Here is a 25,192-nt window from a genome sequence, read left to right as displayed (position 1 = left end):
CCCACATGCCACACAGCAATTAAGCCTGTGCACCACAACTACTGAGCCTGCGCTCTAGAGCCCGAGTGTCACAACTACTGAAGCCCATGTGCCTAGAGCCCATGCTCTGCAACAAGAGAAGCTACCACAATGAGAAAACCATGCACAGCAAAGAAGAGTAGCCCCTGTGCGCCACAACTAGAGAAAGCCTGCACGCAGCAACAAAGACCCAATGCAGCCAAAAATAAATAAATAAATAAAATAAATTTTAAAAACAAAAAAACAAGACCCATATATATGCTGTCTACAAGAGACCCACTTCAAACCTAGGGACACATAGAGACTGAAAGTGAGGGGATGGAAAAACATATTCCATGCAAATGAAAATCAAAAGAAAGCTGGAGTAGCAATACTCACATGAGATAAAATAGACTTTAAAATAAAGAATGTTACAAGAGACAAGGAACGACACTACATAATGATCAAGGAATCAATGCAAGAAGAAGATATAACAATTATACATATATATGCACCCAACATAGGAACATCTCAATACATGAAGCAACTGCTAACAGCTATAAAACAGGAAATTGACAGTAACACAGTAATAGTAGGGGATTTGAACACCTCACTTACACCAATGGACAGATCATCCAGACAGAAAATTAATAAGGAAACACAAGCTTTAAATGACACAACAGACCAGATAGATTTAATTGTTATTTATAGGACATTCCATCGAAAAACAGCAGATTACACTTTCTTCTCAAGTGCACACAGAACACTCTCCAGGATAGATCACATCTTGGGTCAGAAATCAAGCCTTGGTAAATTTAAGAAAATTGAAATCATATCAAGCTTCTTTTCTGACCACAACACTATGAGATTATAAATCAATTACAGGGAAAAAACATAAAAAACACAAACACATGGAGGCTAAACAATACGTTACCAAATAACCAAGAAATCACTGAAGAAATCAAAGAGGAAATCAGAAAATACCTAGAGACAAATTGCAACGAAAACACGATGATCCAAAACCTATGGGATGCAGCAAAAGCAGTTCTAAGAGGGAAGTTTATACCAATACAAGCCTACCTCAAGAAACTAGAAAAACCTCAAATAAACCATCTAACCTTACACCTAAAGGAACTAAAGAAAGAAGAACAAACAAAACCCAAAGTTAGTAGAAGGGAAAAAATCAAAAAGATCAGAGCAGAAATAAGTGAAACAGAAACAAAGAAAACAATAGCAATCAATAAAATTAAAAGCTGGTTCTTTGAGAAGATAAACAAAATTGATAAACCTTTACCCAGACTCATCAAGAAAAAGAGGGAGAGGACTCAAATCAATAAAATTAGAAATGAAAAAGGAGAAGTTACAACAGACACTGCAGAAATACAAAGCATCACAAGAGACTACTACAAGCAACTCTGTGCCAATAAAAATAGAAAACCTGGATGAAATGGACAAATTCTTAGAAAGGTATAACCTTCCAATACTGAACCAGGGAGAAATAGAAAATACAAACAGACCAATCACAAGTAATAAAATTGAAACTGTGGTTAAAAATATTCCAACAAACAAAAGTCCAGGACCAGATGGCTTCACAGGTGAATTCTATCAAACATTTAGAAAAGGAAGAGCTAACACCCATCCTTCTCAATCTCTTCCAAAAATTTGCGGAGGAAGGAACACTCCCAAAGTCCTTCTATGAGGCCACCATCACCATGATACCAAAAGCAGACAAAGATACTACAAAAAGAGAAAATTACAGACCAATATCACTGATGAACATAGATGCAAAAATCCTTAACAAAATACTAGCAAACAAAATCCAACAGTACATTAAAAGGATCATACACCATGATCAAGTGGGATTTATCCCAGGGATGCAAGGATTCTTGCAATATATGCAAATCAATCAATGTGATACACCATATTAACAAATTGAAGGAGAAAAACCATATGATCATCTCAATAGATGCAGAAAAAGATTTTGACAAAATTCAACACCATTTAGGATAAAAACTCTCCAGAAAGTGGGCATAGAGGGAACCTACCTCAACATAATAAAGGCCATATACAACAAACCCACAGCAAACATATTCTCAATGGTGAAAAACTGAAAGCATTCCCTCTAAGATCAGGAACAAGACAAGTATGTCCACTCTCACCACTATTATTAAACATAGTTTTGGAAGTCCTAGCCATGGCAATCAGAGAAGAAAAAGAAATAAAAGGAATATAAATTGGAAAAGAAGAAGTAAAACTGTCACTGTTTGCAGATGACATGATACTATACATAAAGAATCCTAAAGGCTCTACCAGAAAACTACTAGAGCTAATATATGAATTTGGTAAAGTAGCAGGATACAAAATTAATGCAGAAATCTCTTACATTCCTATACACTAACAATGAAAGATCAGAAAGAGAAATTAAGGAAACACTCCCATTCACCATTTCAACAAAAAGAATAAAATACCTAGGAATAAACCTACCTCAGGAGGTAAAAGACGTGTACTCAGAAAACTATAAGACACTGATGAAAGAAATCAAAGACAACACAATCAGATGGAGAGATATACCATGTTCTTGGACTGAAAGAATCAATATTGTGAAAATGACTATACTACCCAAAGCAGTCTACAGATACAATGCAATCCTATCAAATTACCAGTGGCATTTTTCACAGAACTAGAACAAGAAATCTTAAAATTTGTATGGAGACACAAAAGACCCCAAATAGCCAAAGCAATCTTGAGAAAGAAAAATGGAGCCGGAGCAATCAGACTCCCTGACTTCAGACTATACTACAAAGCTACAGTAATCAAGACAATATGGTACTGGCACAAAAACAGAAATATAGATCAATGGAACAGGAGAGAAAACCCAGAGATAAACCCATGCACCTATGGTCAACTAATCTATGACAAAGGAGGCAAGGATATACAATGGGGAAAAGACAGTCTCTTCAATAAGTGGTGCTGGGAAAACTGGACAGCTACATGTAAAAGAATGAAATTAGAACACCATACACAAAAATAAACTCAAAATGGATTAGAGACCTAAATGTAAGACCGGACACTATAAAACTACTGGAGGACAACATAGGAAAAACACTTTGACATAAATCACAGCAAGATCTTCTTTGATCCACCTCCTAGAGTAATGGAAATAAAAACAAAAATAAACAAATGGGACCTAATGAAACTTAAAAGCTTTTGCAAAGCAAAGGAAACTACAGACGACAAAGAGACAACCCTCAGAATAGGACAAAATAGTTGCAAACGAATCAACGGACAAAGGATTAATCTCCAAAATATATAAACAGCTCATGCAGCTCAATATTAAAATAACCCAATCAAAAAATGGGCAGAAGGGACTTCCCTGGTGGCACAGGGGTTAAGAATCCACCTGTCAATGCAGGGAACACAGGTTCGAGCTCTGGTCCAGGAGGATCCCACATGCCACGGAGCAACTAAGCCTGTGCACCACAACTACTGAGCCTGCACTCTAGAGCCTGCAAGCCACAAATACCAAAGCCCGCGTGCCACAACTACTGAGCCCACATGCCACAACTACTGAGCCCACGTGCCACAACTACTGAAGCCCGCGTGCCTAGAGCCCATGCTCCCCAACAAGGGAAGCCACCATAATAAGAAGCCTGCACACTGCAGTGAAGAGTAGCCCCCACTCAACACAGTTAGAGGAAGCTCGCACGCAGCAACAAAGACCCAACACAGCCATAAATAAATAAATAGGCAGAAGACCTAAATAGACATTTCTCCAAAGAAGACATACAGATGGCCAAGCAGCACATGAAAAGCTGCTCAACATCACTAATGATTAGAGAAATGCAAATCAAAACTACAAGGAGGTATCACCTCACACCATTTAGAATGGGCATCATCAGAATATCTATGAACAACAAATGCTGGAGATGGTGTGGAGAAAAGGAAACCCTCTTGCACTGTTGGTGGGAATGTAAATTGATACAGCCACTATGGATAACAGTATGGAGGTTCCTTAAAAAACTAAAAATAGAATTACCATATGACCCAGGCAATCCGACTACTGGGCATATACCCAGAGAAAACCATAATTCAAAAAGACACATGCACCCCAATGTTCATTGCAGCACTATTTACAACAGCCAGGTCATGGAAGCAACCTAAATGTCCATCGACAGACGAATGGAAAAAGAAGATGTGGTACATATATACAATGGAATATTACTCAGCCATAAAAAGGAACGAAATTGGGTCTTTTGTACAGACGTGGATGGATCTAGAGACTGTCTTACACAGTGAAGTAAGTCAGAAAGAGAAAAACAAATATCATATATTAACCCATATATGTGGAACCTAGAAAAATGGTACAGATGAACTGGTTTGCAGGGCAGAAATTGAGACACAGATGTAGAGAACAAACTTATGGCTACCAAGGGGGGAAAGTAGTGGGGAGGGGGTGGTGTGATGAATTGTGAGACTGGGATTGACATGTATACACTAATATGTATAAAGTGGATAACTAATAAGAACGTGCTGTATAAAAAATAAAATAAAATTCAAAAAGAAAATTAAAAATAAAAAATTTTTTCTTTAAATAATAAATAAATAAAAAGAAACCAAGATGGTATTCAGTAAGAAGGGATCCAATATAGGAGAAAAAGAAGAGAATCCCCAATAAGGTAATGAAGCAAAGTCATAGGTAACAGCTGTGTAGAAGGCTGGAAGGCAACAAATCCAGACAGAAATGTTGCAGAGGATCCAGGACGGTTATTTCTAGGGAGAAAAAAGAATAGACAGATAAATTATCTGACAGGTTTGAAAGTACGTAATGTTACATTGAGAAAGATCTTACAGAAGCATTTGAAGATGTGGAGAATTTAGCCTTAGGTTAGAAGAAAACTAAGCAAATGAAAAAGTGAGGTAAATTAATAACTCCAGGAAAATGAAAAGTTCTATAAGTAAATATAGTCATAGTATTGGCTTAGCAGATAGTTTTTACACAGTCACAATTATGAAAACACCAAATATGGAATTTTTTAAAAGTATGACACAATTATATTAGGAGAATGAGGGTGTAGAGGAAAAGGTACAAAAGAACTAAAATATTTGACCTGGAGGTTATTACGATTAGTGAAGTAAGTCAGACAGACAGTCTCCTCAGCAAGTGGTGTTGGGAAAGCCAGACAGCTTCATGTAAATCAATGAAGTTCAAACACTCACTCACACCATACACAAAAGTAAACTCTAAATGGCTTAAAGACTTAAATACAAGACATAATACCATAAAACTCCCTAGCAGAGAACATAGGCAAAATATTCTTTGACATAAATCATGGCAATATTTTCTTAGATCAGCCCAAGGCAAAAGAAATAAAAGCAAAAATAAACAAATGGGACCTAATCAAACGTATACACTTTTGAACAGCAAAGGAAATGAAAAGACAACCTAAACACTGGGAGAAAATATCTTCAAATGATGAGACCAATAAGGGCTTAATTTCCAAACTATACAAACAGCTCTCTCAATATCAAAAAAAAAAAAAAAAAAAAAAAAAAAATATATATATATATATATATATATAAACAAGCCAATCAAACAATGGCAGAAGACCTAAATAGAAATTTCTCCAAAGAAGACACAGATGGCCAATAGGCACATGAAAAGATGTTCAACATCTCTAATTATTAGAGAAATGCAATTCAAAACTGCAATGAGGTATCACCTCACACCGGTCAGAATGGCCATCATCAAAACATCTACAAATAATAAATGCAGGAGAGGGTGTGGAGAAAAGGGAACCCTCTTACACTGCTAGTGGGACTGTAGATCAGTGCAGCCACCATGGAAAACAGTAGGAGGGTCCTAAAACAACTAAAAATTTAACTACCATATGATCCAGCAATCCCACTCCTAGGCATATATCCAGAAAAGATGAAAACTCTAATTCAAAAAGATACATGCAGACTTCCCTGGTGGCACAGTGGTTAAGAATCCGCCTGCCAATGTAGGAGACACAGGTTCGAGCCCTGGTCCGGGAAGATCCCACATGCCACAGAGCAGCTAAGCCCATGTGCCACAACTACTGAAGCCCACACGCCTAGAGCCCATGCTCTGCAACAACAGAAGCCACCGCAATGAGAAGCCTGTGCACCGAAATGAAGAGTAGCCCCCGCTCGCTGCAACTAAAGAAAGCCTACACACAGCAACAAAGACCCAACGCAGCCAAAAATAAATAAATAAAAATTTTTTTAAAAAAAAAAGCATAAGAGGAGAAAGGCAAGTTCCTCCTAAGATGACACTGTTCCCAAAAGGCCAGAAAAAATTTTTAAAAAGAAGAAGAAAAGATACATGCACCCCAACGTTCATAGCAGCACTATTTACAATAGCCAAGACATGGAAGCAAGCTAAGTGTCCATCAACAGATGAATGGATAAAGAAGATGTGATACACACACACACACACACACACATACAAACACACACACACACACACACACACACACGAACATTACTCAGCCATAAAAAAGAATAAAATAATACCATTTGCAGCAACATGGATGGACTTAGAGATTATCATATTGAATGAAGTCAGACAGAGAAAGACAAATATTGTACGATATCACTTGTATGTGGAATCGAAAAATAATAAAAATGAACGTTTTTAAAAAACAGAAACAGATTCACATAGAAAACAAACTTATTTTTATTCACATAGAAAACAAACCCAAGGGGAAAGGATGGGAAGGGATAAATTAGGAGTATGGGATTAACAGATACCACTATATATAAAATAGATAAACAACAAGGATTTACTGTTATAGCACAGGGAACTATACTCAATATCTTATAATAACTTACAATGGAAAAGAATCTGAAAAAGAATATATGTATATATATATATATATATATATATATCCACAACACTTTGCTATATGCCTAAAACTAACACAGTATTGTAAATCAAGTATACTTCAATAAAATTTTTTTTTTAATTTTAATAAAATAAAACTAGTGAATATAACAAAAAAGAAACAAACTCACAGATAAAGAGAACAAACCAGGGGTTACCAGTGAGGAGAGGGAATTGGGTAAGGGCAAGATAGGGATAGGGGATAAAGAGGTACAAACTACTATGCATAAAATAAATAAGCTACAACGATATGTTATACAGCACAGAGAATATGACCAATATTTTATAATAACTATAAATGAAGTATAATCTATAAAAATTTTGAATCACTATGTTGTACACTGAAAACTAATATAATACTGTAGATCAACTATACCTCAATATAAAAATAAAATAACTTAAGAATGAACTAAAATCCTCATCAACCATAATAAGAATTTAACAAAAAGTCTGTCAACAAGAATTAAGATAACTTTTATGCATCCATTATCAATTAGAAATGCGGAAGTTTTAAAAAAACAGGGCTTCCCTGGTGGCACAGTGGTTAAGAATCCACCTGCCAATGCAGGGGACACGGGTTTGAGACCTCGTCCAGGAAGATCCCACATGCCGTGGAGCAACAAAGCCTGTGCGCCACAACTACTAAGCCTGTGCTCTACCGCCCGCAAGCCACAACTACTGAGCCCACGTGCTACAACTACTGAAGCCTGCGTGCCTAGAGCCCGTGCTCTGCAACAAGAGAAGCCACCACACTGCAATGAAGAGTAGCCGCTGCTCGCCGCAACTAGAGAAAGCCCGTGCGCAGCAATGGATACCCAATGCAGCCAAAAATAAAATAAATTAAATAAATTAAAATAAAATAAATTAAAAAAATTTTTTTAAAGATAAATACAAGAAGAAACAGCTAAGAGTTGAAAGTGGGGGTAGGAAATTGTTTTATAAATAGACCTCTTAGCACTATTTGACATTTTAACATATACATGTATTACTTTTCAAAAAAAATTTTTTTTCAATTTTAAATAAGTGATTTAGAGTTTTCGTTTTTCAGGAAGAAAATGTTCTCTTCTAAATTAGAACATAGTTTGTAAGACCAATATCAAAGAGCTTTCCCTGGCAATCTTCATAATTACCAGCTGAAAATCAAGGGTAATGATAACAAGAAATCCTTCTTGAGCTGAATTGTGTCTCTCCCCAAATTCATATGTTGAAGTCCTAATCCCTAGTACCTCAGAAGGTGATAGTATTTGGAAATAAGGCCTTTAAAGAGATGACTAAGTTAAAATGAAACAGTTGGGGTAGGTCCTGATCCAACCTGACAAGTGTGCCTTTAGGAGGAAATATGGATACACAGAGAAACAGCAGAGGTACACACAGGAAACCATGTGAGGACAGTGAGAGAAGGCAGCCATCTGCATGCTGAGAGAGGCCTCAGAAGAAACCAAACCTTAATCTCAGACTTTTAGCCTCTAGACTGTGAGAAAATAAATTTCTGTTGTCAAAGCCATTCGGTCTGCAATATTTTTATTATGGCAGCGCTGGCAGACTAATATAATATTTTTTACTATTTCCAAATTGAAAATTCAGCATTGATATTTTAAACTCCTTGTATTTAAAACATTATTTTAAACAAAGAATTATTCTCATTATTCCAATCGCAATAGACTTTCCTGCTTGATCTGGGACTTAGGAAGGAGCCGAGCCTGACCATCCTTTAAAAACCCCCAAGGACTAGGAGACACTGCAGGTTTTTAATCATGGGAGGAATGAGATAATTATTTTTTCTAAAAGAAAAAAAAGACACATTGTTTGCTCCTCACTTAATATGTGCTCTTGACGATTTAACAATAAGAAGTTTAGAATTTTAGAACTAAAGAGAACCTTACAGATCATCGGGTCCAATGGTTTTCAACAATTTAACATTTTTTTCCCCACCAAGCTAACCAAGACAATGAGTGAAGGGATCTTCTGCCCCATGAAACTCCCTGCAGCTGAGAGGGGTGGACAGGGGATGGGGTGGTTCCTCATTATTTTGAATTTTTTAAGCATTTGCTACTTTGCTTAAATATTTTAGTTAATAATATTAAATTTAAGGTTAGGTTATACAGATATTTCACAATGGAAGAAAAAGTCTTTGTTAAATAAGACTCAAAGAAAAGTGTTTAGGGCTTCCCTGGTGGCGCAGTGGTTGAGAGTCCGCCTGCCGATGCAGGGGACACGGGTTCGTGCCCCGGTGTGGGAGGATCCCACATGCCGCGGAGCGGCTGGGCCCGTGAGCCATGGCCACTGAGCCTGCGCGTCCGGAGCCTGTTGCTCCGCAACGGGAGAGGCCACAACAGTGAGAGGCCCGCGTACCGCAAAAAAAAAAAAAAAAAAAAAAGAAAAGTGTTTAAATCAGAGTCCTAACTCAGTCCCTTTCAAGAATGTAACTTACCACCTAAGTTCACCTTCCATTTTGTCCAGATCCTTTCTTTTTTTTCATAATTGAGATTTTACTGGTTGTTTTGAGGATCAGCACAGACATTTAAATTGTATACAATTCTTTTTTTTTCTTGGCTGTGTTGGATCTTTGCTGCTGGGCGCGGGCTTTCTCTAGTTGCGGCGAGCGGGGGCTACTCTTCTTTGCTGTGCGTAGGCTTCTCACTGCGGTGGCTTCTCTTGTTGCAGAGCATGGGGTCCAGGCGCGTGGGCTTCAGTAGTTGTGGCACACGGACTCAGCAGTTGTGGCGCATGGGCTCTAGAGCGCAGGCTCAGTAGTTGTGGTGCACAGGATTAGTCGCTCCGAGGCACATGGGATCTTCCCGGACCAGGGCTTGAACCCGTGTCCCCTGCATTGGCAGGCAGATTCTTAACCACTGTGCCACCAGGGAAGTTCCTAAATTGTATACATTTCTTAACATACGTACCAAAAATCTAAAAAATCATGTAGTTGTGATTCTTTTCTGAACAGTTATTCCAGTGACTTTCCAGCTTAAAATTTGGAGGCAAATTTTCCTTGACAGGGTATCAAGTACCAATATCTTCAAATACTGATATGCTGTTACATCGTAAGTCCCACTAATTCACAATTTAATATCATATACACTACATACTCAAATTGTCAATCGTTCAGAGCACATTAACAAAGTTACGAGAAGAACTGGACTACCACAACCAAAGATGTTACAGAGTACACAAATTCTGACCAGGAGAGCCAAGATCAGGGAGTGAGTGGTTTGCTTTAGGAAACAATTCAACCAAAAACAACATGGGAAAAGAAGTAATTTCAAGTGTTTAAGATATTAAATGCACAACTGACTCCAAACTGCCATTTAGTATGCTTTGTATTATAGGATATAAAAGCTACCCCTCATCTGTGGAATGCTAAGCTGACACCCAAGGCAATCAAAGCCTTCCATATTCAATATCCCACTATTTTCTGGTTGTACCAAAAAACAACCAGCAAATGATTTCACCTCTTAAAAAAAAAGCATTTACACTTAAAAAATGGGATAAGGTGGGATTCCCTCCTTTTTAAAACTGTTTCTAGAGCTACTAAAACACCTGCATTTACAAAATAGTTGATAAGAATATTCCTCTGGATTGTACAAGCAGGGAGACAGGGACCACTGATAGGACCGGATGTGTGATATGAATCAGAGTTGCTTCTTTCTCTCCTGCTTCATCAGAGTCTGGGCTCTTCTCATTTTTAGTTTCTCTGCTTTCTGCAGGTAAGTCTTCTTTAGTCTCTTGGTTAGCCACTTCAGCCTGTTTTCCCTTTGCTCCCCTTTTCCCTTTTGTCTGCACTGTTTTGGCTGAAGATTTATCCTTTCCTGCTGCCTTTTTTGGCTTCGTTTCCACTTTTGCGGGAGCCGGTTTAACTGACAACCTCACCGATCTCCTCTCGGGCTCCTCCTCGGCGGAGCTGACCTTCCTCTTGGGTATTGTGGCGGAGGGGCGGGCATGTGCCGGGTGCCTGCGGGCCGCGGCACCCCGAGAGGCCGAGAGGCCGAGAGCCTTCGCGAAGCTGATGCTGGGACCCGCCCAGATCCTTTCTTAACTTTCACAGTACTCGCACAATACAAATCTTCCCAGCACATGAGCAAATGTTCAACCGCAACATAGTCTAACCCAAAGGATTATCAGGGAATCATAAAGTAAAAGTGCCATTTTTTTAAAAAACATCTTTATTGGAGTATAATGCTTTACAATGGTGTGTTAGTTTCTGCTGTATAACAAAGTGAATCAGCTATATGTATATACATGTATCCCCATATCCCCTCCCTCTTGCGTCTCCCTCCCACTCTCCCTATCCCACCCCTCCAGGTGGTCACAAAGCACCGAGCTGATCTCCCTGTGCTATGCAGCTGCTTCCCACTATCTATCTGTTTTACATTTGGTAGTGTATATACGTCCATACCACTCTCTCACTTCGTCCCAGCTTACCCTCCCCCCTTCCCGTGTCCTCAAGTCCATTCTCTACGACTGCATCTTTATTCCTGTCCTGCCCCTAGGCTCTTCAGAACCATTTTTTTCCTTATATTCCATGTACATGTGTTAGCATACAGTATTTGTTTTTCTCTTTCTGACTTAATTCACTCTGTATGATAGACTCTAGGTCCACCCACCTCACTACAAGTAACTCAGTTTCGTTTCTTTTTATGGCTGAGTAATATTCCATTATATATATGTGCCACTTCTTCTTTATCCATTCATCTGTTTATGGACACTTAGGTTGCTTCCATATCCTGGCTACTGTAAATAGTGCTACAATGAACATTGTGTACATGACTCTTTTTGAATTATGGTTTTCGCAGGGTATATGCCCAGTAGTGGGATTGCAGGGAGGTATGGTAGTTCTATTTTTAGTTTTTAAAGGAACCTCCATACTGTTCTCCATAGGGGCTGTATCAATTTACATTCCCAACAACAGTGCAAGAGGGTTCCCTTTTCTCCACACCCTCTCCAGCATTTACTGTTTGTAGATTTTCTCATGATGGCCATTCTGACTGGTGTGAGGTGATACCTCATTGCAGTTTTGATTTGCATTTCTCTAATGATTAGTGACGTTGAGCATCCTTTCATGTGTTTGTTGGCAATCTGTGAAACACAAAAGACCCCAAATAGCCCAAGCAATCTTGAGAAAGAAAAACGGAGCTGGAGGAATCATGCTCCCTGACTTCAGACTATACTACAAAGCTACAGTAATCAAGACAGTATGGTAGTGGCACAAAAACAGAAATATAGATCAATGGAACAGGACAGAAAGCCCAGATATAAACCCATGCACATATGGTCACCTTATCTTTGATAAAGGAGGAAAGAATATACAATGGAGAAAAGACAGCCTCTTCAATAAGTGGTGCTGGGAAAACTGGACAGCTACATGTAAAAGAATGAAATTAGAACACTCCCTGACACCATACACAAAAATAAACTCAAAATGGATTAAAGACCTAAATATTAAAAAAAAAAAAAAAAAAGAAAAGAAAAGAAAAGAAAAATCCTAAATATAAGGCCAGACACTATAAAACTCTTAGAGGAAAACACAAGCAGAACACTCTATGACATAAATCACAGCAAGATCCTTTTTGACCCACCTCCTAGAGAAAGGGAAATAAAAACAAAAATAAACAAATGCGACCTAATGAAACTTGAAAGCTTTTGCACAGCAAAGGAAACCAGAAACAAGATGAAAGGACAACCCTCAGAATGGGAGAAAATATTTGCAGACGAAGCAACTGACAAAGGATTAATCTCCAAAAAGTGCCATTTTAAAACTACTACAATGTAAAGGGAATCTCTAACTTTTCTTTTAAGTACCATTTATATAGTTCACCTAATCTCAAAACCATCCATGGCTGGCCAATAGACACATGAAAAGATGCTCAACATTGCTAATCATCAGAGAAATACAAATCAAAACCACAATGAGATATCACATCACACTTGTCAGAATGGCTATCATCAAAAAGTCTACAAATATGGGCTTCCCTGGTGGCGCAGTGGTTGAGAGTCCGCCTGCCGATGCAGGGGACACGGGTTCGTGCCCCAGTCCGGGAAGATCCCACGTGCCGCGGAGCGGCTGGGCCCGTGAGCCATGGCCGCTGAGCTTGCACGTCCGGAGCCTGTGCTCCGCAACAGAAGAGGCCACAACAGTGAGAGGCCCGCGTACCGCAAGAAAAAAAAAAAAGTCTACAAATAACAAATGTTGGCAAGGATGTAGAGAAAAGGGAACCCTTGTAACACTGCTGGTGGGAAAGCAAATTGGCACAGCCACTATGGAAAATAGTATGGAGGTTCCTCAGAAAACTAAAAGTAGAACTACCATATGATCCAGCAATCCCACTCCTGGGGTACATATCTGAAGAAAACAAAAACAATAATTCAAAAAGATACATGCACCCCAATGTTCATAGTAGCACTATTTACAATAGCCAAGACATGGAAGCAACCTAAGTGTCCATCAACAGATGAATGAATAAATAAGATGTGGTATATATATATATCCATATATAACAATGGACTATTACTCAGCCATAAAAAGGAATGATATTTTGCCATTTACAACAACATGGATGCACCTGGAGGGTATTATGCTATGAAATAAGTCAGACAGAAAGACAAATACTGTATATCATCACTTATACATGGAATCTAAAAAATAAAAAAAACTGGTGAATGTAACAAAACCGAAACAGACTCACAGATATAGAGAACAAACTAGTGGTTACCAGTGGGGAGAGGGAAGTGGGGAGGGGCAAGACAGAGGTAGGGGAGGAAGAGGTACAAACTGTGTATCAATATGAAATAAATAATCTACAAGGATATATTGTACAGCACAGGGAATATAGCTGACATTTTATAATAACTTTAAATGGAGTATAAATCTATAAAAATTTTGAATCACTATGTTGTATACCTGAAATGAATATAATACTGTAAATCAACTATACCTCAATTAAAAAAAAAAAGAACCATTCATAGCTAAGAAATTATAGAAGCTTTCTGAAAGATGGCACGGTAACATAATGCACTGGATATATTTCCATCAAAACATCATTAAAATATATATGAAACCAGTGAGGAAGAAAAACCTATAGTCACAGCTGAAATGAACTGTAGAAATCAAGCACATTCTAATTTCTGATAAGGTTTTCTACAGTCTTCAGTACCAATCAGATGTGATTAAGAGGAGTCAACTTGACTGTTAAACCCTAATTCAGGAAGTATCTTCTTTCTGAGACCTAATTTATTGATACTGAGTAAGTACTAATCTCATCTGTCCCAACTACCTCCCAAAACTCCAAGCATGGCTTAGTAGGAACCTTTTCCCTTTAACTGCACAACTGAAACAGAACTGGGAAATAGCAACAATACCAGTTAATACTGGCAGAATCCATTTGGGTCTGAACTCCAATTCATCACCCAATTCATCAACTGGTTGATGAAACTCCAATTCATTGACCAGTCTCCTCTTATACCATACTCTGCTTATTTTCAACCCCAATTAACTTTAAGAAACAATTAGGGCTTATCTGAAACTCTTGATGTACATTCTGTCATGAAATAAGGACCTGGAATAGGAAATGCAAAGCATTCTCTCAAATTCATTCATTTGGCCTTATGTATGGAGCATCTACTATACGCCAGTTAACGCTGCCGGGGAAAGTACCAATGGAAAGCAGCCTGGGTCCTTGGGACGTTCCTGGCCTCTGAAGAGGACCAAAGTAACTGTAAGGTAAGAAACACCAAAATGAGTCCAAAAGAATTAAACAAGCAAACAAAAAGAATGGACATTAATAATGCTCACTTGAGAAATATGTGAATGTTCTAGGAAAATTATTAACTATTTCATGATGATAAGAAAATAAAGAAGTTATGAAATAAGAGAGTGCAAGACAAACTTTACAACAGAACAACTAAAATCATTTAGAAAGCAGTAAGTTGCAGCAGATATGTGACAGAAAATTTTATGGAGCACATACCAAAAAGTTAGGAAGAAATTAGCAAGAGTAGGAGGGAAGGTGATAGACAAGGCATAGGGAATCAAGTAAAATGCAACTCATGAGTAATAAGGAGTAGAATATCATTCCACCTATAAATAATAGATGCCCCCCCAAAAAATAAAGAAGGCAGAATAAACAGAATGAAATCAATCACCAGACAATCAAGGTATAACTAAACTTTTTTCTAAAACTTGAGCATTTCATCAAATTATAAATTAATTAGAAGTAGAGAGGCATAACTTCTTCACTTTTGAAACAGTGGAAGAAATCACAAAAGTGTGATTGCATAAATATTCAAACAAAAATTAAGACAATATCAGGGAGGGGGAAGGTGTCATGACAACAACTGTAAAGAGATCATTCAAATTCTCACACATACACAGACATTCCAAACTAAGTCAATAGGCAGAGTACATGATCAGTTTGGGTTTTTTTGTTTTTGTTTTAATATTTATCTATTTATTTGGTTGCACTGGGTCTTAGTTGTGGCAGGCAGGTTCCTTAGTTGTGGCATGCGAACTCCCAGTTGCTGCATGCATGTGGGATTTAGTTCCCTGACCAGGGATAGAACCCAGGCCCCCTGCGTTGGGAGTGTGGAGTCTTAACCACTGCACCACCAGGGAAGTCCCAACAGTTTGGTTCTTTTAATGGAATATTAGTATAATAATTCCTTTTTCATGGCTGTGTAAACCAACAGTACATTTTAGGGCAATAAAAAGGCAATTAATGTCCTAGAATAGCATTAAAGGTGCTATTTCATTTTTGTTTTAATTTGCTGTTCCTGGACTTGTAATTTAACTTAGAATTAAGTAAATGAAAAAATGTGCATAAATATGTTTATTACAGTGTCTTATGTAAGAACAAATACTGCGATTAACCTAAATGACCAATTTCAGAGAACAGTTTAACATACTGTCATTCCAACATAACAGACTCTCATAGAAAAACTACATGAAATGCTCTCATAAACATGAAAAGAACAAACAAAAATTGTATATGTATTCTACATTTTCCAGCTATACAAAAATATTTACATAAAAATGATAATGTGCCATAATTAAAAGTTATTCTACACTGGTCTTTTTTTCAAATTTTACTTACTTTTTAATATTCTATTCAATTAAGAAAAATTTCAAAGAGAAGGAAAAAACAGTGATAGGTATTAACAGATTCATCTTTTTCAGGAGTAGGGCTAAGCACCCAATTCCACTTCCACTTGAGAAGGCAATCTGTGTACAGAGCATGGGCTTTGCAGTCACAAAGATCTGGGCTTTGGTCCTGCATGAAGGTATTTACTAAATGTTTGACTTGAACAAGTTAAATTACTTCAACCTTCTATTCAAAATCAGAATACCACGTACTCCATAAGGGTGACATGAAGTAGGCTTTGTAAAGCACTTTCCATAGTGACCGGCACAGTTAAGTGCTCAATAAAGAAAGGATGGCTATTGTTATTTAGGGTTATATATTTTCCATTGCTTCCAAACCTGTCCCCCATTCCTAGCTAATCAGTCCTAAATTTTCTGATTTAATCCTATATAGCCAATCTTATCTCAGCTCTTTGATTTGTCCCTTTTATCCACTTAGATCCAGGTACATAATAAGTACTAAATAAATAATAGCTGTAATTTCTATGCATCTAGTTTCCATCCCCATAAGCTTCAATCTCACTAACCTGCTCCATCCTCCTCTATCCCGTCAATACCAGAGATTTCTAGCTTCCAAAGTTCAACCCATTTCCTAACTTTGGTTAATTTTCAACATAATATTGCTAGACATATATATACATAGTGCCAAGTCCTTGACAGGGATTTCACCTACTACCCAAAAACTATAGAAACACTTATTCTGTCATAGAAGAGCACAGAGGTGAAAACAGGTTCATTTGACTTAAGTTGAAATCAGATTTTTTAAAATGACTTCTACTTTTTAACATATAAATCTAGTTGATTTATAATACATAATTAAGGTACACAACTCACTAGTTAATATTCATGACATACCCACTTTGTACCCAAACATACTGACTCCAACTCTCACCAACCCTGGAATACTAGTATTATTAGCAACGCTTTACAAGTAACTGAGGCACAGGAAGATGAAATAACTTGCCCAAAGTTACACAGCTAGTGACTGACAAAGCAAAAATACAAAGCCAGATCTGTCTCAAAAACTTGTGCTTTTTCCAAAAAGGGTAAGTGAAATGTGATATTTTTAAAAAGATAATCCTCAAAAGAATATTACATAGTATAATAATACTAAATATCCTTTTAATAAAACATAAATAGTAGAAGTTGAACATATAAGCAGAACCCTTAACTTACAGTCTTGTAGTTTTGAAAAGAATAATAGACTGAATTCCCCATACTAATAAGACTTATTCTAAAAATTCATTCATGTATTTAAGAAACAGTTATTGAGCACCTGCACCTACCATGTGCCAGACACTGCTACTATGACCTTTTTCTTGTATATGAAAAATAAATCCAGTCTAATAAAAACCTGCTTCCTATTGATTTCAATGTTTTAATACAAGATACCAAAGAAGACATTTTATTCATTCTATTAAACCAGTTTAAAAGTTACTCAAGGGCTTCCCTGGTGGCGCAGTGGTTGAGAGTCCGCCTGCCGATGAAGGGGACATGGGTTCATGCCCCGGTCCGGGAAGATCCCACATGCCGCGGAGCGGCTGGGCCCGTGAGCCATGGCCGCTGAGCCTGCGCGTCCAGAGCCTGTGCTCCGCAACAGGAGAGGCCACACAGTGAGAGGCCCGCTTACCACAAAAATTTTTTTTAAAAATTTTAAAAAGTTACTCAAAAAGTACAACTGATCCTTGAACAACACGGGTTTGAACTGCAACAGTCCATTTATACTAGGATTTTTTTCAGTAAATAAACATTCAGCCTCCCTATCCCCATATGCAGAACCTGAGGGTATGGAGAGCCGACTGTACTATGTCACTTAATATAAGGGACTTGAGCATCCACAGATTTTGGTATCCTCAGGGACTCCTGGAACCAATCCCTCACAGATACTGAGGGATGACTGCATCATAAGGGAGAAATTAAGAACATAAAACTAAAAGTACATAGGGATTTCCCTGGCGGTCCAGTGGTTAGGACTCAGGGCTTTCACTGCCAGGCCCTAGGTTCAGGCCCTGGGTTCAAGCCCCGGTCAGGGAACTAAGATCCCGCAAGCTGTGCACCACAGCCAAATAAATAAACAAACAAAAGCACATAAACTGTAATGGCAAGTGCAGTGGGTTGAAAAGTGTCCCCCTTCCCACAAACTCACGTCTACTATATCCACAGAATGGGATCTTATTTGGAAATAGGGTCTTTGGGGGTGTACTTAGTTAAGGATCTCAGGATGAAATCATCCTAGATGTAGGGTGGGCTCTATGTCTAATGACTGGTGTCCTTATAAGAAAAGGAGAGAACACAGGCACACACACACAAATGGGGCCATGTGAAGACAAGCAGAGAATGGAGCTTTGCTACCACAAGCCAAGGAACACCAGGAGCCACCAGAAGCTGGAAGAGGCAAGAAATAGATTCTCCCCTAAAGCCTTCAGAGGGAGTGTAACCCTACTAAACCCTTGATTTCGGACTTATGGCCTCCAGAACTCCAAAACAATTTCTGTTGTTTTAAGCCACCCAGTTTGTAGCACTTTATTACTGCAGCCCTAGGAAACTGATAGGTTTATGATATTCACCATTAAAATCAACAAGTTAACAAAAGTAATCTTTTTTGAAAACAGGTTTTCTAAACTGAACTACACATGTCCAAGAATTCATTTTTTTTTAATAAATTTATTTATTTTTGGCTGCGTTGGGTCTTCATTGCTGCGCGCAGGCTTTCTCTAGTTGCGGCAAGCAGGGGCTACTCTTTGTTGCAGTGCGTGGGCTTCTCATTGTGGTGGCTTCTCTTGTTGCAGAGTATGGGCTCTAGGCATGTGGGCTTCAGTAGTTGTGGCTCACTGACTCTAGAGCACAGGCTCAGTAGTTGTGGCGCACGGGCTTAGTTGCTCCGCGGCATGTGGGATCTTCCTGGACCAGGGATTGAACCCATGCCTCCTGCATTGGCAGGTGGATTCTTTTTTTTTTTATATAAATTTATTTATTTTATTTATTTATTTTTGGCTGTGTTGGGTCTTCGTTGCTGCACATGGGCTTTCTCTAGTTGTGGCGAGCAGGGGCTACTCTTCATTGCAGTGAGCGAGCTTCTCATTGCGGTGCACGTGTCGTGGAGCACGGGATCTAGGCGCATGGGCTTCAGTAGTTGCAGCATATAGGCTCAGTAGTTGTGGCTCGCGGGCTCTAGAGCACAGGCTCAGTAGTTGTGGAGCGTGGGCTTAGTTGCTCGGCAGGCGGATTCTTAACCACTATGCCACCAGGGAAGTCCCATCCAAGAATTCTTAAATGGAACACAGTGATGACGGGGAACCAAGCAAATGTTCACCTTGTATGAGCATCAGTTACTCCCTATGCCCTCACACAGTGACATCCATGGGAGTTACTTCTTGCTCCCAGACTATTATGTTCCAGCTCCTAGGGTTTTCTGCTTTTTCAAGTTGTGTCTCATCCTTCACAGCCTATCACGAGTCAACTCACAGCCTCCTCTCCAATGTTCTAATTTCAGGATTCTAAGTTTCTATGGGCTAGAAAAAATCATAAAACTAAAATTATTAGAATAGACTTTCTAAAGTATGCTCTACAAAACACTAGGACTGGAGACTCTCCACAGAAAAAGATTTCATAATCAAGGAGTCTGGGAAAGGATGTCTGCTCTCCCTTTTGGAAACTCATTACACATATTAATATAGTAATGACTCTAAAGAGCCCTGCCGTAAAGAAACCTATCAAACGTTTAACCTGGTATTTCCCAGTCTTAATTGGATACAGGTTTTTCCCTCAAAAGTTTTAAAACATGTTGGGCTTCCCTGGTGGCGCAGTGGTTGAGAGTCCGTCTGCCGATGCAGGGGTCATGGGTTCATGCCCCGATCCAGGAAGATCCCACATGCTGCGGAGCGGCTGGGCCCATGAGCCATGGCCGCTGAGCCTGCGTGTCCGGAGCCTGTGCTCCGCAACGGGAGAGGCCACAACAGTGAGAGGCCCGCGTACCGCAAAAAAAAAAAAGTTTTAAAATATGTCCCAACATTGATTCTCTAACTATTTTCTCTTTCAGAGTAGGCAGTATCTCCTATTCTTTTTCTCCCTTTCTCCTCCCAGCAAAATCTTACTAATTTAAGGCCATAATATAATATGTCATGTTTTCCTTACTTGTAAGAACACAGATATCTGCCTTGAACCCAACTGCCAACGTACTTCAGCATTAGAATTTCAGTAGCGTAATACTTTTGAAAATATAGTCACCTTATTATAGCTTAGGAAACACATTATCACATTCGATCCTCACAATAAACCTATGATACAGGTAACATGAGGCTCTGGGAGATTAATTTGTTGAAGTAAAGCTATTAACTGATCAAGTTGGAACCGGTCTTCTAATTAGAAATATTCCAAGTCTTGGACCTCTCTACTCTACCCCACCATCAAAGTGCAGTGGGAAGGGAAAAAAAGCCTTGGCACAATATCAAAACCTGAACTTTTTCTCAAAACTAGGCTAAAGATTCTCCAGTGACTTAACTCAGTTGCAGCCAAATTAACTGCTGCTCCATAAGTCAATCAGTGCGGTAAATGGACTTTGTCAGGAATATGCATTACTAAGATATTTCTCCCCTTTTCCAAAGCTCAAAGCGTTACTCTCCAGACTGTCACTGTTTTACAGTAATGCTAAGATGTTGCTTTTCAGTGAAATGGAAGACAGGTATTTCTGCCATGAAAGACTTGAGTCATTCACAGCAAAGGTTACCAGAATTCACAATGTCTCCCGCACAACAAAAGCAACAGATGAGTCAACTAAATATTAGCTAACAACCTGTTATTGCTTTCTAAAGGGAACTTTGTCTAACTGCAGAACAGTGTAACACATGCTCTTCTAATCAGCTATGTAATCCTGAAGTAAAACAAGATCATACTTTGAAAGAGAGAATTTTAAATACTGATAAAGAGACGCCACAAAGATGGAAATATTTATAAAGATATTCTAATCACCCAACTATTTCATTCTCACTCTAAAATTGAAAAAAAAAAATCTCACTGCTAAAAGTATCAGGGAAATAACTTAATCCTAGAGAGAGACGAGTTTTAAAAGCTATAGGTGGAAATGTGAGAAAGGTACCTTTCCTTAACCAAACATTTCAGGCATCCCAAAAGGCAAGCCAAATACCCATGTTCCACCCAACAGCAGCTTAAGCAGTAAAACATTACAGATGCAACTGAAGCCCAGGCTGACTCCTCCCAGATTCCTTTCTCCTTTCTCTCTCCCTAGAGGTTACCACTATCTTGAATGTGGTGTTTGTCTTTCCCACAGGTATGAATCCATAAATGATCCAGTAACAATGTTTTTCATATGGTTATTTTACAAATTTAATTTTATATATTCTTTTGAATACCTGCACTACACAATTCAAAACTATAAAAAGATATACAGTGACATGTCCCTCTGCTACCTAGTTCCCCTCCCCTGAACAACTAATGTAACAGTTTTGTGTGTATCTTTAAAGAGACACTCTATACATATGCAAGTAGTTACACTTACTTTAATTTGTCCCTGCTCTTTATACACAAATGGTAGGAATACTATATACTTTGTTCTACTATCCCCTTATTTTTTCCTCCTAAAAATACACATTGGAGGGCTTCCCTGGGGTGCAGTGGTTGAGAGTCCGCCTGCCGATGCAGGGGACACGGGTTCATGCCCCGGTCTGGGAAGATCCCACATGCTGTGGAGCAGCTGGGCCCGTGAGCCATGGCCGCTGAGCCTGCGCGTCCGGAGCCTGTGCTCCACAAAGGGAGAGGCCACAACAGTGAGAGGCCCGCGTACCGCAAAAAAAAACAAAAAAAAACAAATTGGAAACTGTTCCCTGTATTATATGAGGTCGCTTGCTTTTTTTCCCTTTTTTCCTAATATCTGCAAGGTATACCACTATGGATAAACCATAATTTAACTATTGTCCTACTAGAAAGGTTACTTCCAATCTTTTGTATTTATAAACAATATGATAATGAATAACTCATTATTTCATACACCTATAGGATAAATTCCTAGAAGTTGAATTGCTGGGTTAACTTTAATAAATACTGTCATACTCTATAGAGGTGGTACAAATTTGTACTCCTACCAGTAATGCATGAGTGTTTTTGCATGTTTTTAAATTTTATATGAATAACATGACTATATATATTCTTCAACTTCTTGTTTTTGTGGCCTAACCTTATATACTTGAAATTCACCCATGCTGATATATATAGCTCTAATTCACATATCGATTTTTTACTTAAAGAAGCTTTTAAGTAACTTCTTTGATTCATTCAAAGAGTCACCTATTTATCTTAAATTGCAGTTTTATATAGAAATACTCACCAAATTAATAAGTAGATTGTATGTATAAACAACTCATTTGCCAAAGACTACCCACCCTACTAAAGAGGCATCTTCTTTTGGAAAACTAACAAAAACTGTCATTTAAATTTACTGCAGTAGTAACATGACTGTTTATCCATGCTTTTATAATTGTTCTGGGAGGAAAGGGGAGTAGACCCCATAAGGGAGTGGAGACTAATACCTTGACAACCGGGGGGGTGGGGGGGGAGAAAAAAGTATCTTGGAAATAATAAGATAATTCAAGCATAATCCCAAACTAACCCTAGTTGTCTATTTAAAGTTTCCCCTCAAAATGTTACCATTAAATTACCGAAGGATCTTTTTTAAACCTGTAACAAGAAACAAAATAATTCATATGAATTTAAAGTCCTCTCTGCACCCTCTCCCAATAAGTTTCCTATAAGGTGGAATACCATATCGGGAATTTTTCTGCATATCTGTATAACATCCTCTATTAGACTCCTTTTCTATGTTAAATTTAGCAATGTGTATGACTAATTTTAAAACCTCTAGCTAATCCAAATTGTCTCCATTGAAATATGTGGCTAATCATATAATTTATAAGAATTCTTGGCTACTGTAAGTTACCATCGTCACCACTACAGTGGCTATTTTTGCTTGCTCACTGGGCAGCTATGTCCCCTTTCCTCTCTTCTAAAAAAAACCCATTTCTGTGTAGGTATCTACTCTGTCCCCCCATACTATTCAAGTACTTCAGAAGAAGATGTCCCCCCCGACACACACACGTCCAGGAGTGGGCCATATTCCTCTAAGGGTAATACCATCTCTCCTGCTAGTGCCTACTTATAGGAACACAAGCCTAAGCCAGTTAGCACATGATATCCCTGGCCAGAGGGACTGATTGAGCCAATGAGACTCATGAGGGCTATGCTGGGGCTTCCTTGCTCTGGACAGAGAACCACAGAAAGAGATGTTCTTGGCTAGGCTGAGTTGGATTTTCTTATTTGGGGCAGAAAGCATCCCAACTGTTTAACAACTTTAAAAAATGCACTGGTTGAAGATTTTGACCACCATCAATTAATGTATTTATGAACAAATGAACCATATCTATAAAACCTATGATCGTTTAACTAATACTGGCCTTTCTATATTTGGAGAGATTGTTGACTTTGACGGTGTGTGGTATTTCAAAAGAAGCACATGTGGAGGAGCGAAGGTTAAGGAATAGCAGTCACTGGAGGGATTCAAGGCACAGCCACATCACAGATCAAACCCAGGAAATGAGAAATATCCTCTTGCTTTCCTATCTGCCATGCCAAAAGCCACCTAGCCAATAAGAAAGTGAGACCTGACTCTGCTCAGGTCTATATTAGGAAAACAATGAGTATCCTAATCCAAACAGAACTCTGGGAGGGGTGAAGGCATCAAAACTGTTATTACTATTTGGGTGGCATTAATGAGTATTTCTTACAAATACTTATAAACTGAAAGTTTGTAATTGCTAACAAGTAAAGAGACAACATCGCCAAAAATAAATAACTTCAGAAGCACAGAAACATCTTACTGGCCTAATACAGACCCACCCTAATGGCTGTTATTACCCTATTCTGGCATTTGCTTCTTACTTTCTTACATTGTTGGCCTTGCTGATTTTCTTAAGAAGGTTTAGGCAGTTGCTTCCCTGTGGGCTATACAGCAATTTTCCAGTTCTATGACTCAGAAAGAGCAAGAGAAGGAAGGGCTCTCCTCTTCCATCCCTAGATAAAATCAGAAAATGTTTATTTAGCTCCGATAGAGCAAGGCTCAGTTAGTTAATTCACTGCATAGACTTTCACAAACTTTTTTCTCTTTCAAGTCAAATATTTACCAAGAGCTTAGTATATGCAAGTCACAGGCTATTTATCCAAAGCCAATGCATGAATTATTTTTATCAGTTCCATACTTCCTTCCTCTACATCCCTAATAATAAAGTCAAATATTTTGAAGGAAAAAATATTTATGCCTCACAAAATTTCCAATTAAACTTTTTGTGCCAGCATTGGTGGACTGGAGAGCAAGTTTGTTATTTCCGGAATACTGTATTGAAACACAAGGGTAAGCGATTCCACTTTTCTTTAAAAAAAATTTTTTTTCAAGTAATGTACATAAAACTATTAATTAAAATATAAATATCCTGTGAAAATAAACGGAAACTAACTGCATCAGTGAATTAATAAACACTATCTGGAAGCAAAATATGCACTGCCTACCAGGTTTGGTAATTCAGAAACACGGAAGGCACAGCGTCTGCTTTCAGACTATAAATCAAGGATCACAAATACATGTAGGACCAGTTTATATTCATTAACTGCTCCGAAAAAAATTAGTGATCCTTTCCGACAACATGGCCTTTTTTTTTTTTTTTTTAAACTCTGTAAACTACTCCCCAAAGCAACCTTACTTCGGGGGAACACATTTCACACTTGAGAATCAGCCAGGGCAGGTAAGTCAACAGCCTTCTGAAGAGGACGGAAATATGGACAATGCCGAGGACGGCCAAGGAACCGATGGGCTGGCCCTGAGCCGAGGGATCACAGCTGGGACGAACGGCGGGCCGCCTCTCCAGGGTTCCCGGCCAAGACCCCGGCGCCCCCACCCAGCTAAGGGAGCGAGTAGTGCAGCCCCCGACCGTCAGGCCTGGGAAAGTTCGCACCTCTGCATCCCCGCCCCTCGCACGGACGAGCCCCTCCGGCCGTCGCACCGTCGCCATGGCGACCAGTCCCCACCCCACCCCCGCCCTCCCAGGGGGCGCCGCTCCGCAGTCCCGCCGTGGCCTCCGGCTCTACTCCGGCCG

General features: G+C 38.9%; 2 protein-coding genes across 6 annotated transcripts in view; both read right to left on the bottom strand.

Moving 5' to 3' along the window:
* The window catches only part of PRKAA1 (protein kinase AMP-activated catalytic subunit alpha 1), a 46,531-nt gene that overhangs the window by 21,065 nt on the left and 274 nt on the right, over nucleotides 1–25,192 (bottom strand). Inside the window, exon 2 of one of the 5 annotated variants that reach the window (XM_032627258.1) lies at nucleotides 23,985–24,116. The exons of 3 other annotated variants lie outside the window; for them this stretch is intronic. The gene's annotated coding sequence lies outside the window, so the exon portion shown is untranslated. The remainder of the gene's footprint in view (nucleotides 1–23,984; nucleotides 24,117–25,192) is intronic. One more of the 5 variants, XM_032627257.1, reaches the window with a different exon arrangement.
* Nucleotides 9,815–25,108, bottom strand: LOC116750537. The gene is made up of 3 exons (XM_032625278.1): nucleotides 24,800–25,108; nucleotides 14,556–14,614; nucleotides 9,815–10,913 (listed from the first exon to the last, which is right to left on the bottom strand). The coding sequence occupies exons 1-3, from the start codon at nucleotides 25,106–25,108 to the stop codon at nucleotides 10,451–10,453; spliced, it is 831 nt and encodes a 276-aa protein (XP_032481169.1). The 3' UTR covers nucleotides 9,815–10,450.

This window comes from Phocoena sinus, chromosome 3, assembly GCF_008692025.1.
Source record: "Phocoena sinus isolate mPhoSin1 chromosome 3, mPhoSin1.pri, whole genome shotgun sequence".
NCBI classification, from domain to species: domain Eukaryota; kingdom Metazoa; phylum Chordata; class Mammalia; order Artiodactyla; family Phocoenidae; genus Phocoena; species Phocoena sinus.
The sequence above is the reverse complement of the archived record's forward strand: the minus strand, read 5'-3'. Positions and strand labels throughout refer to the sequence as shown.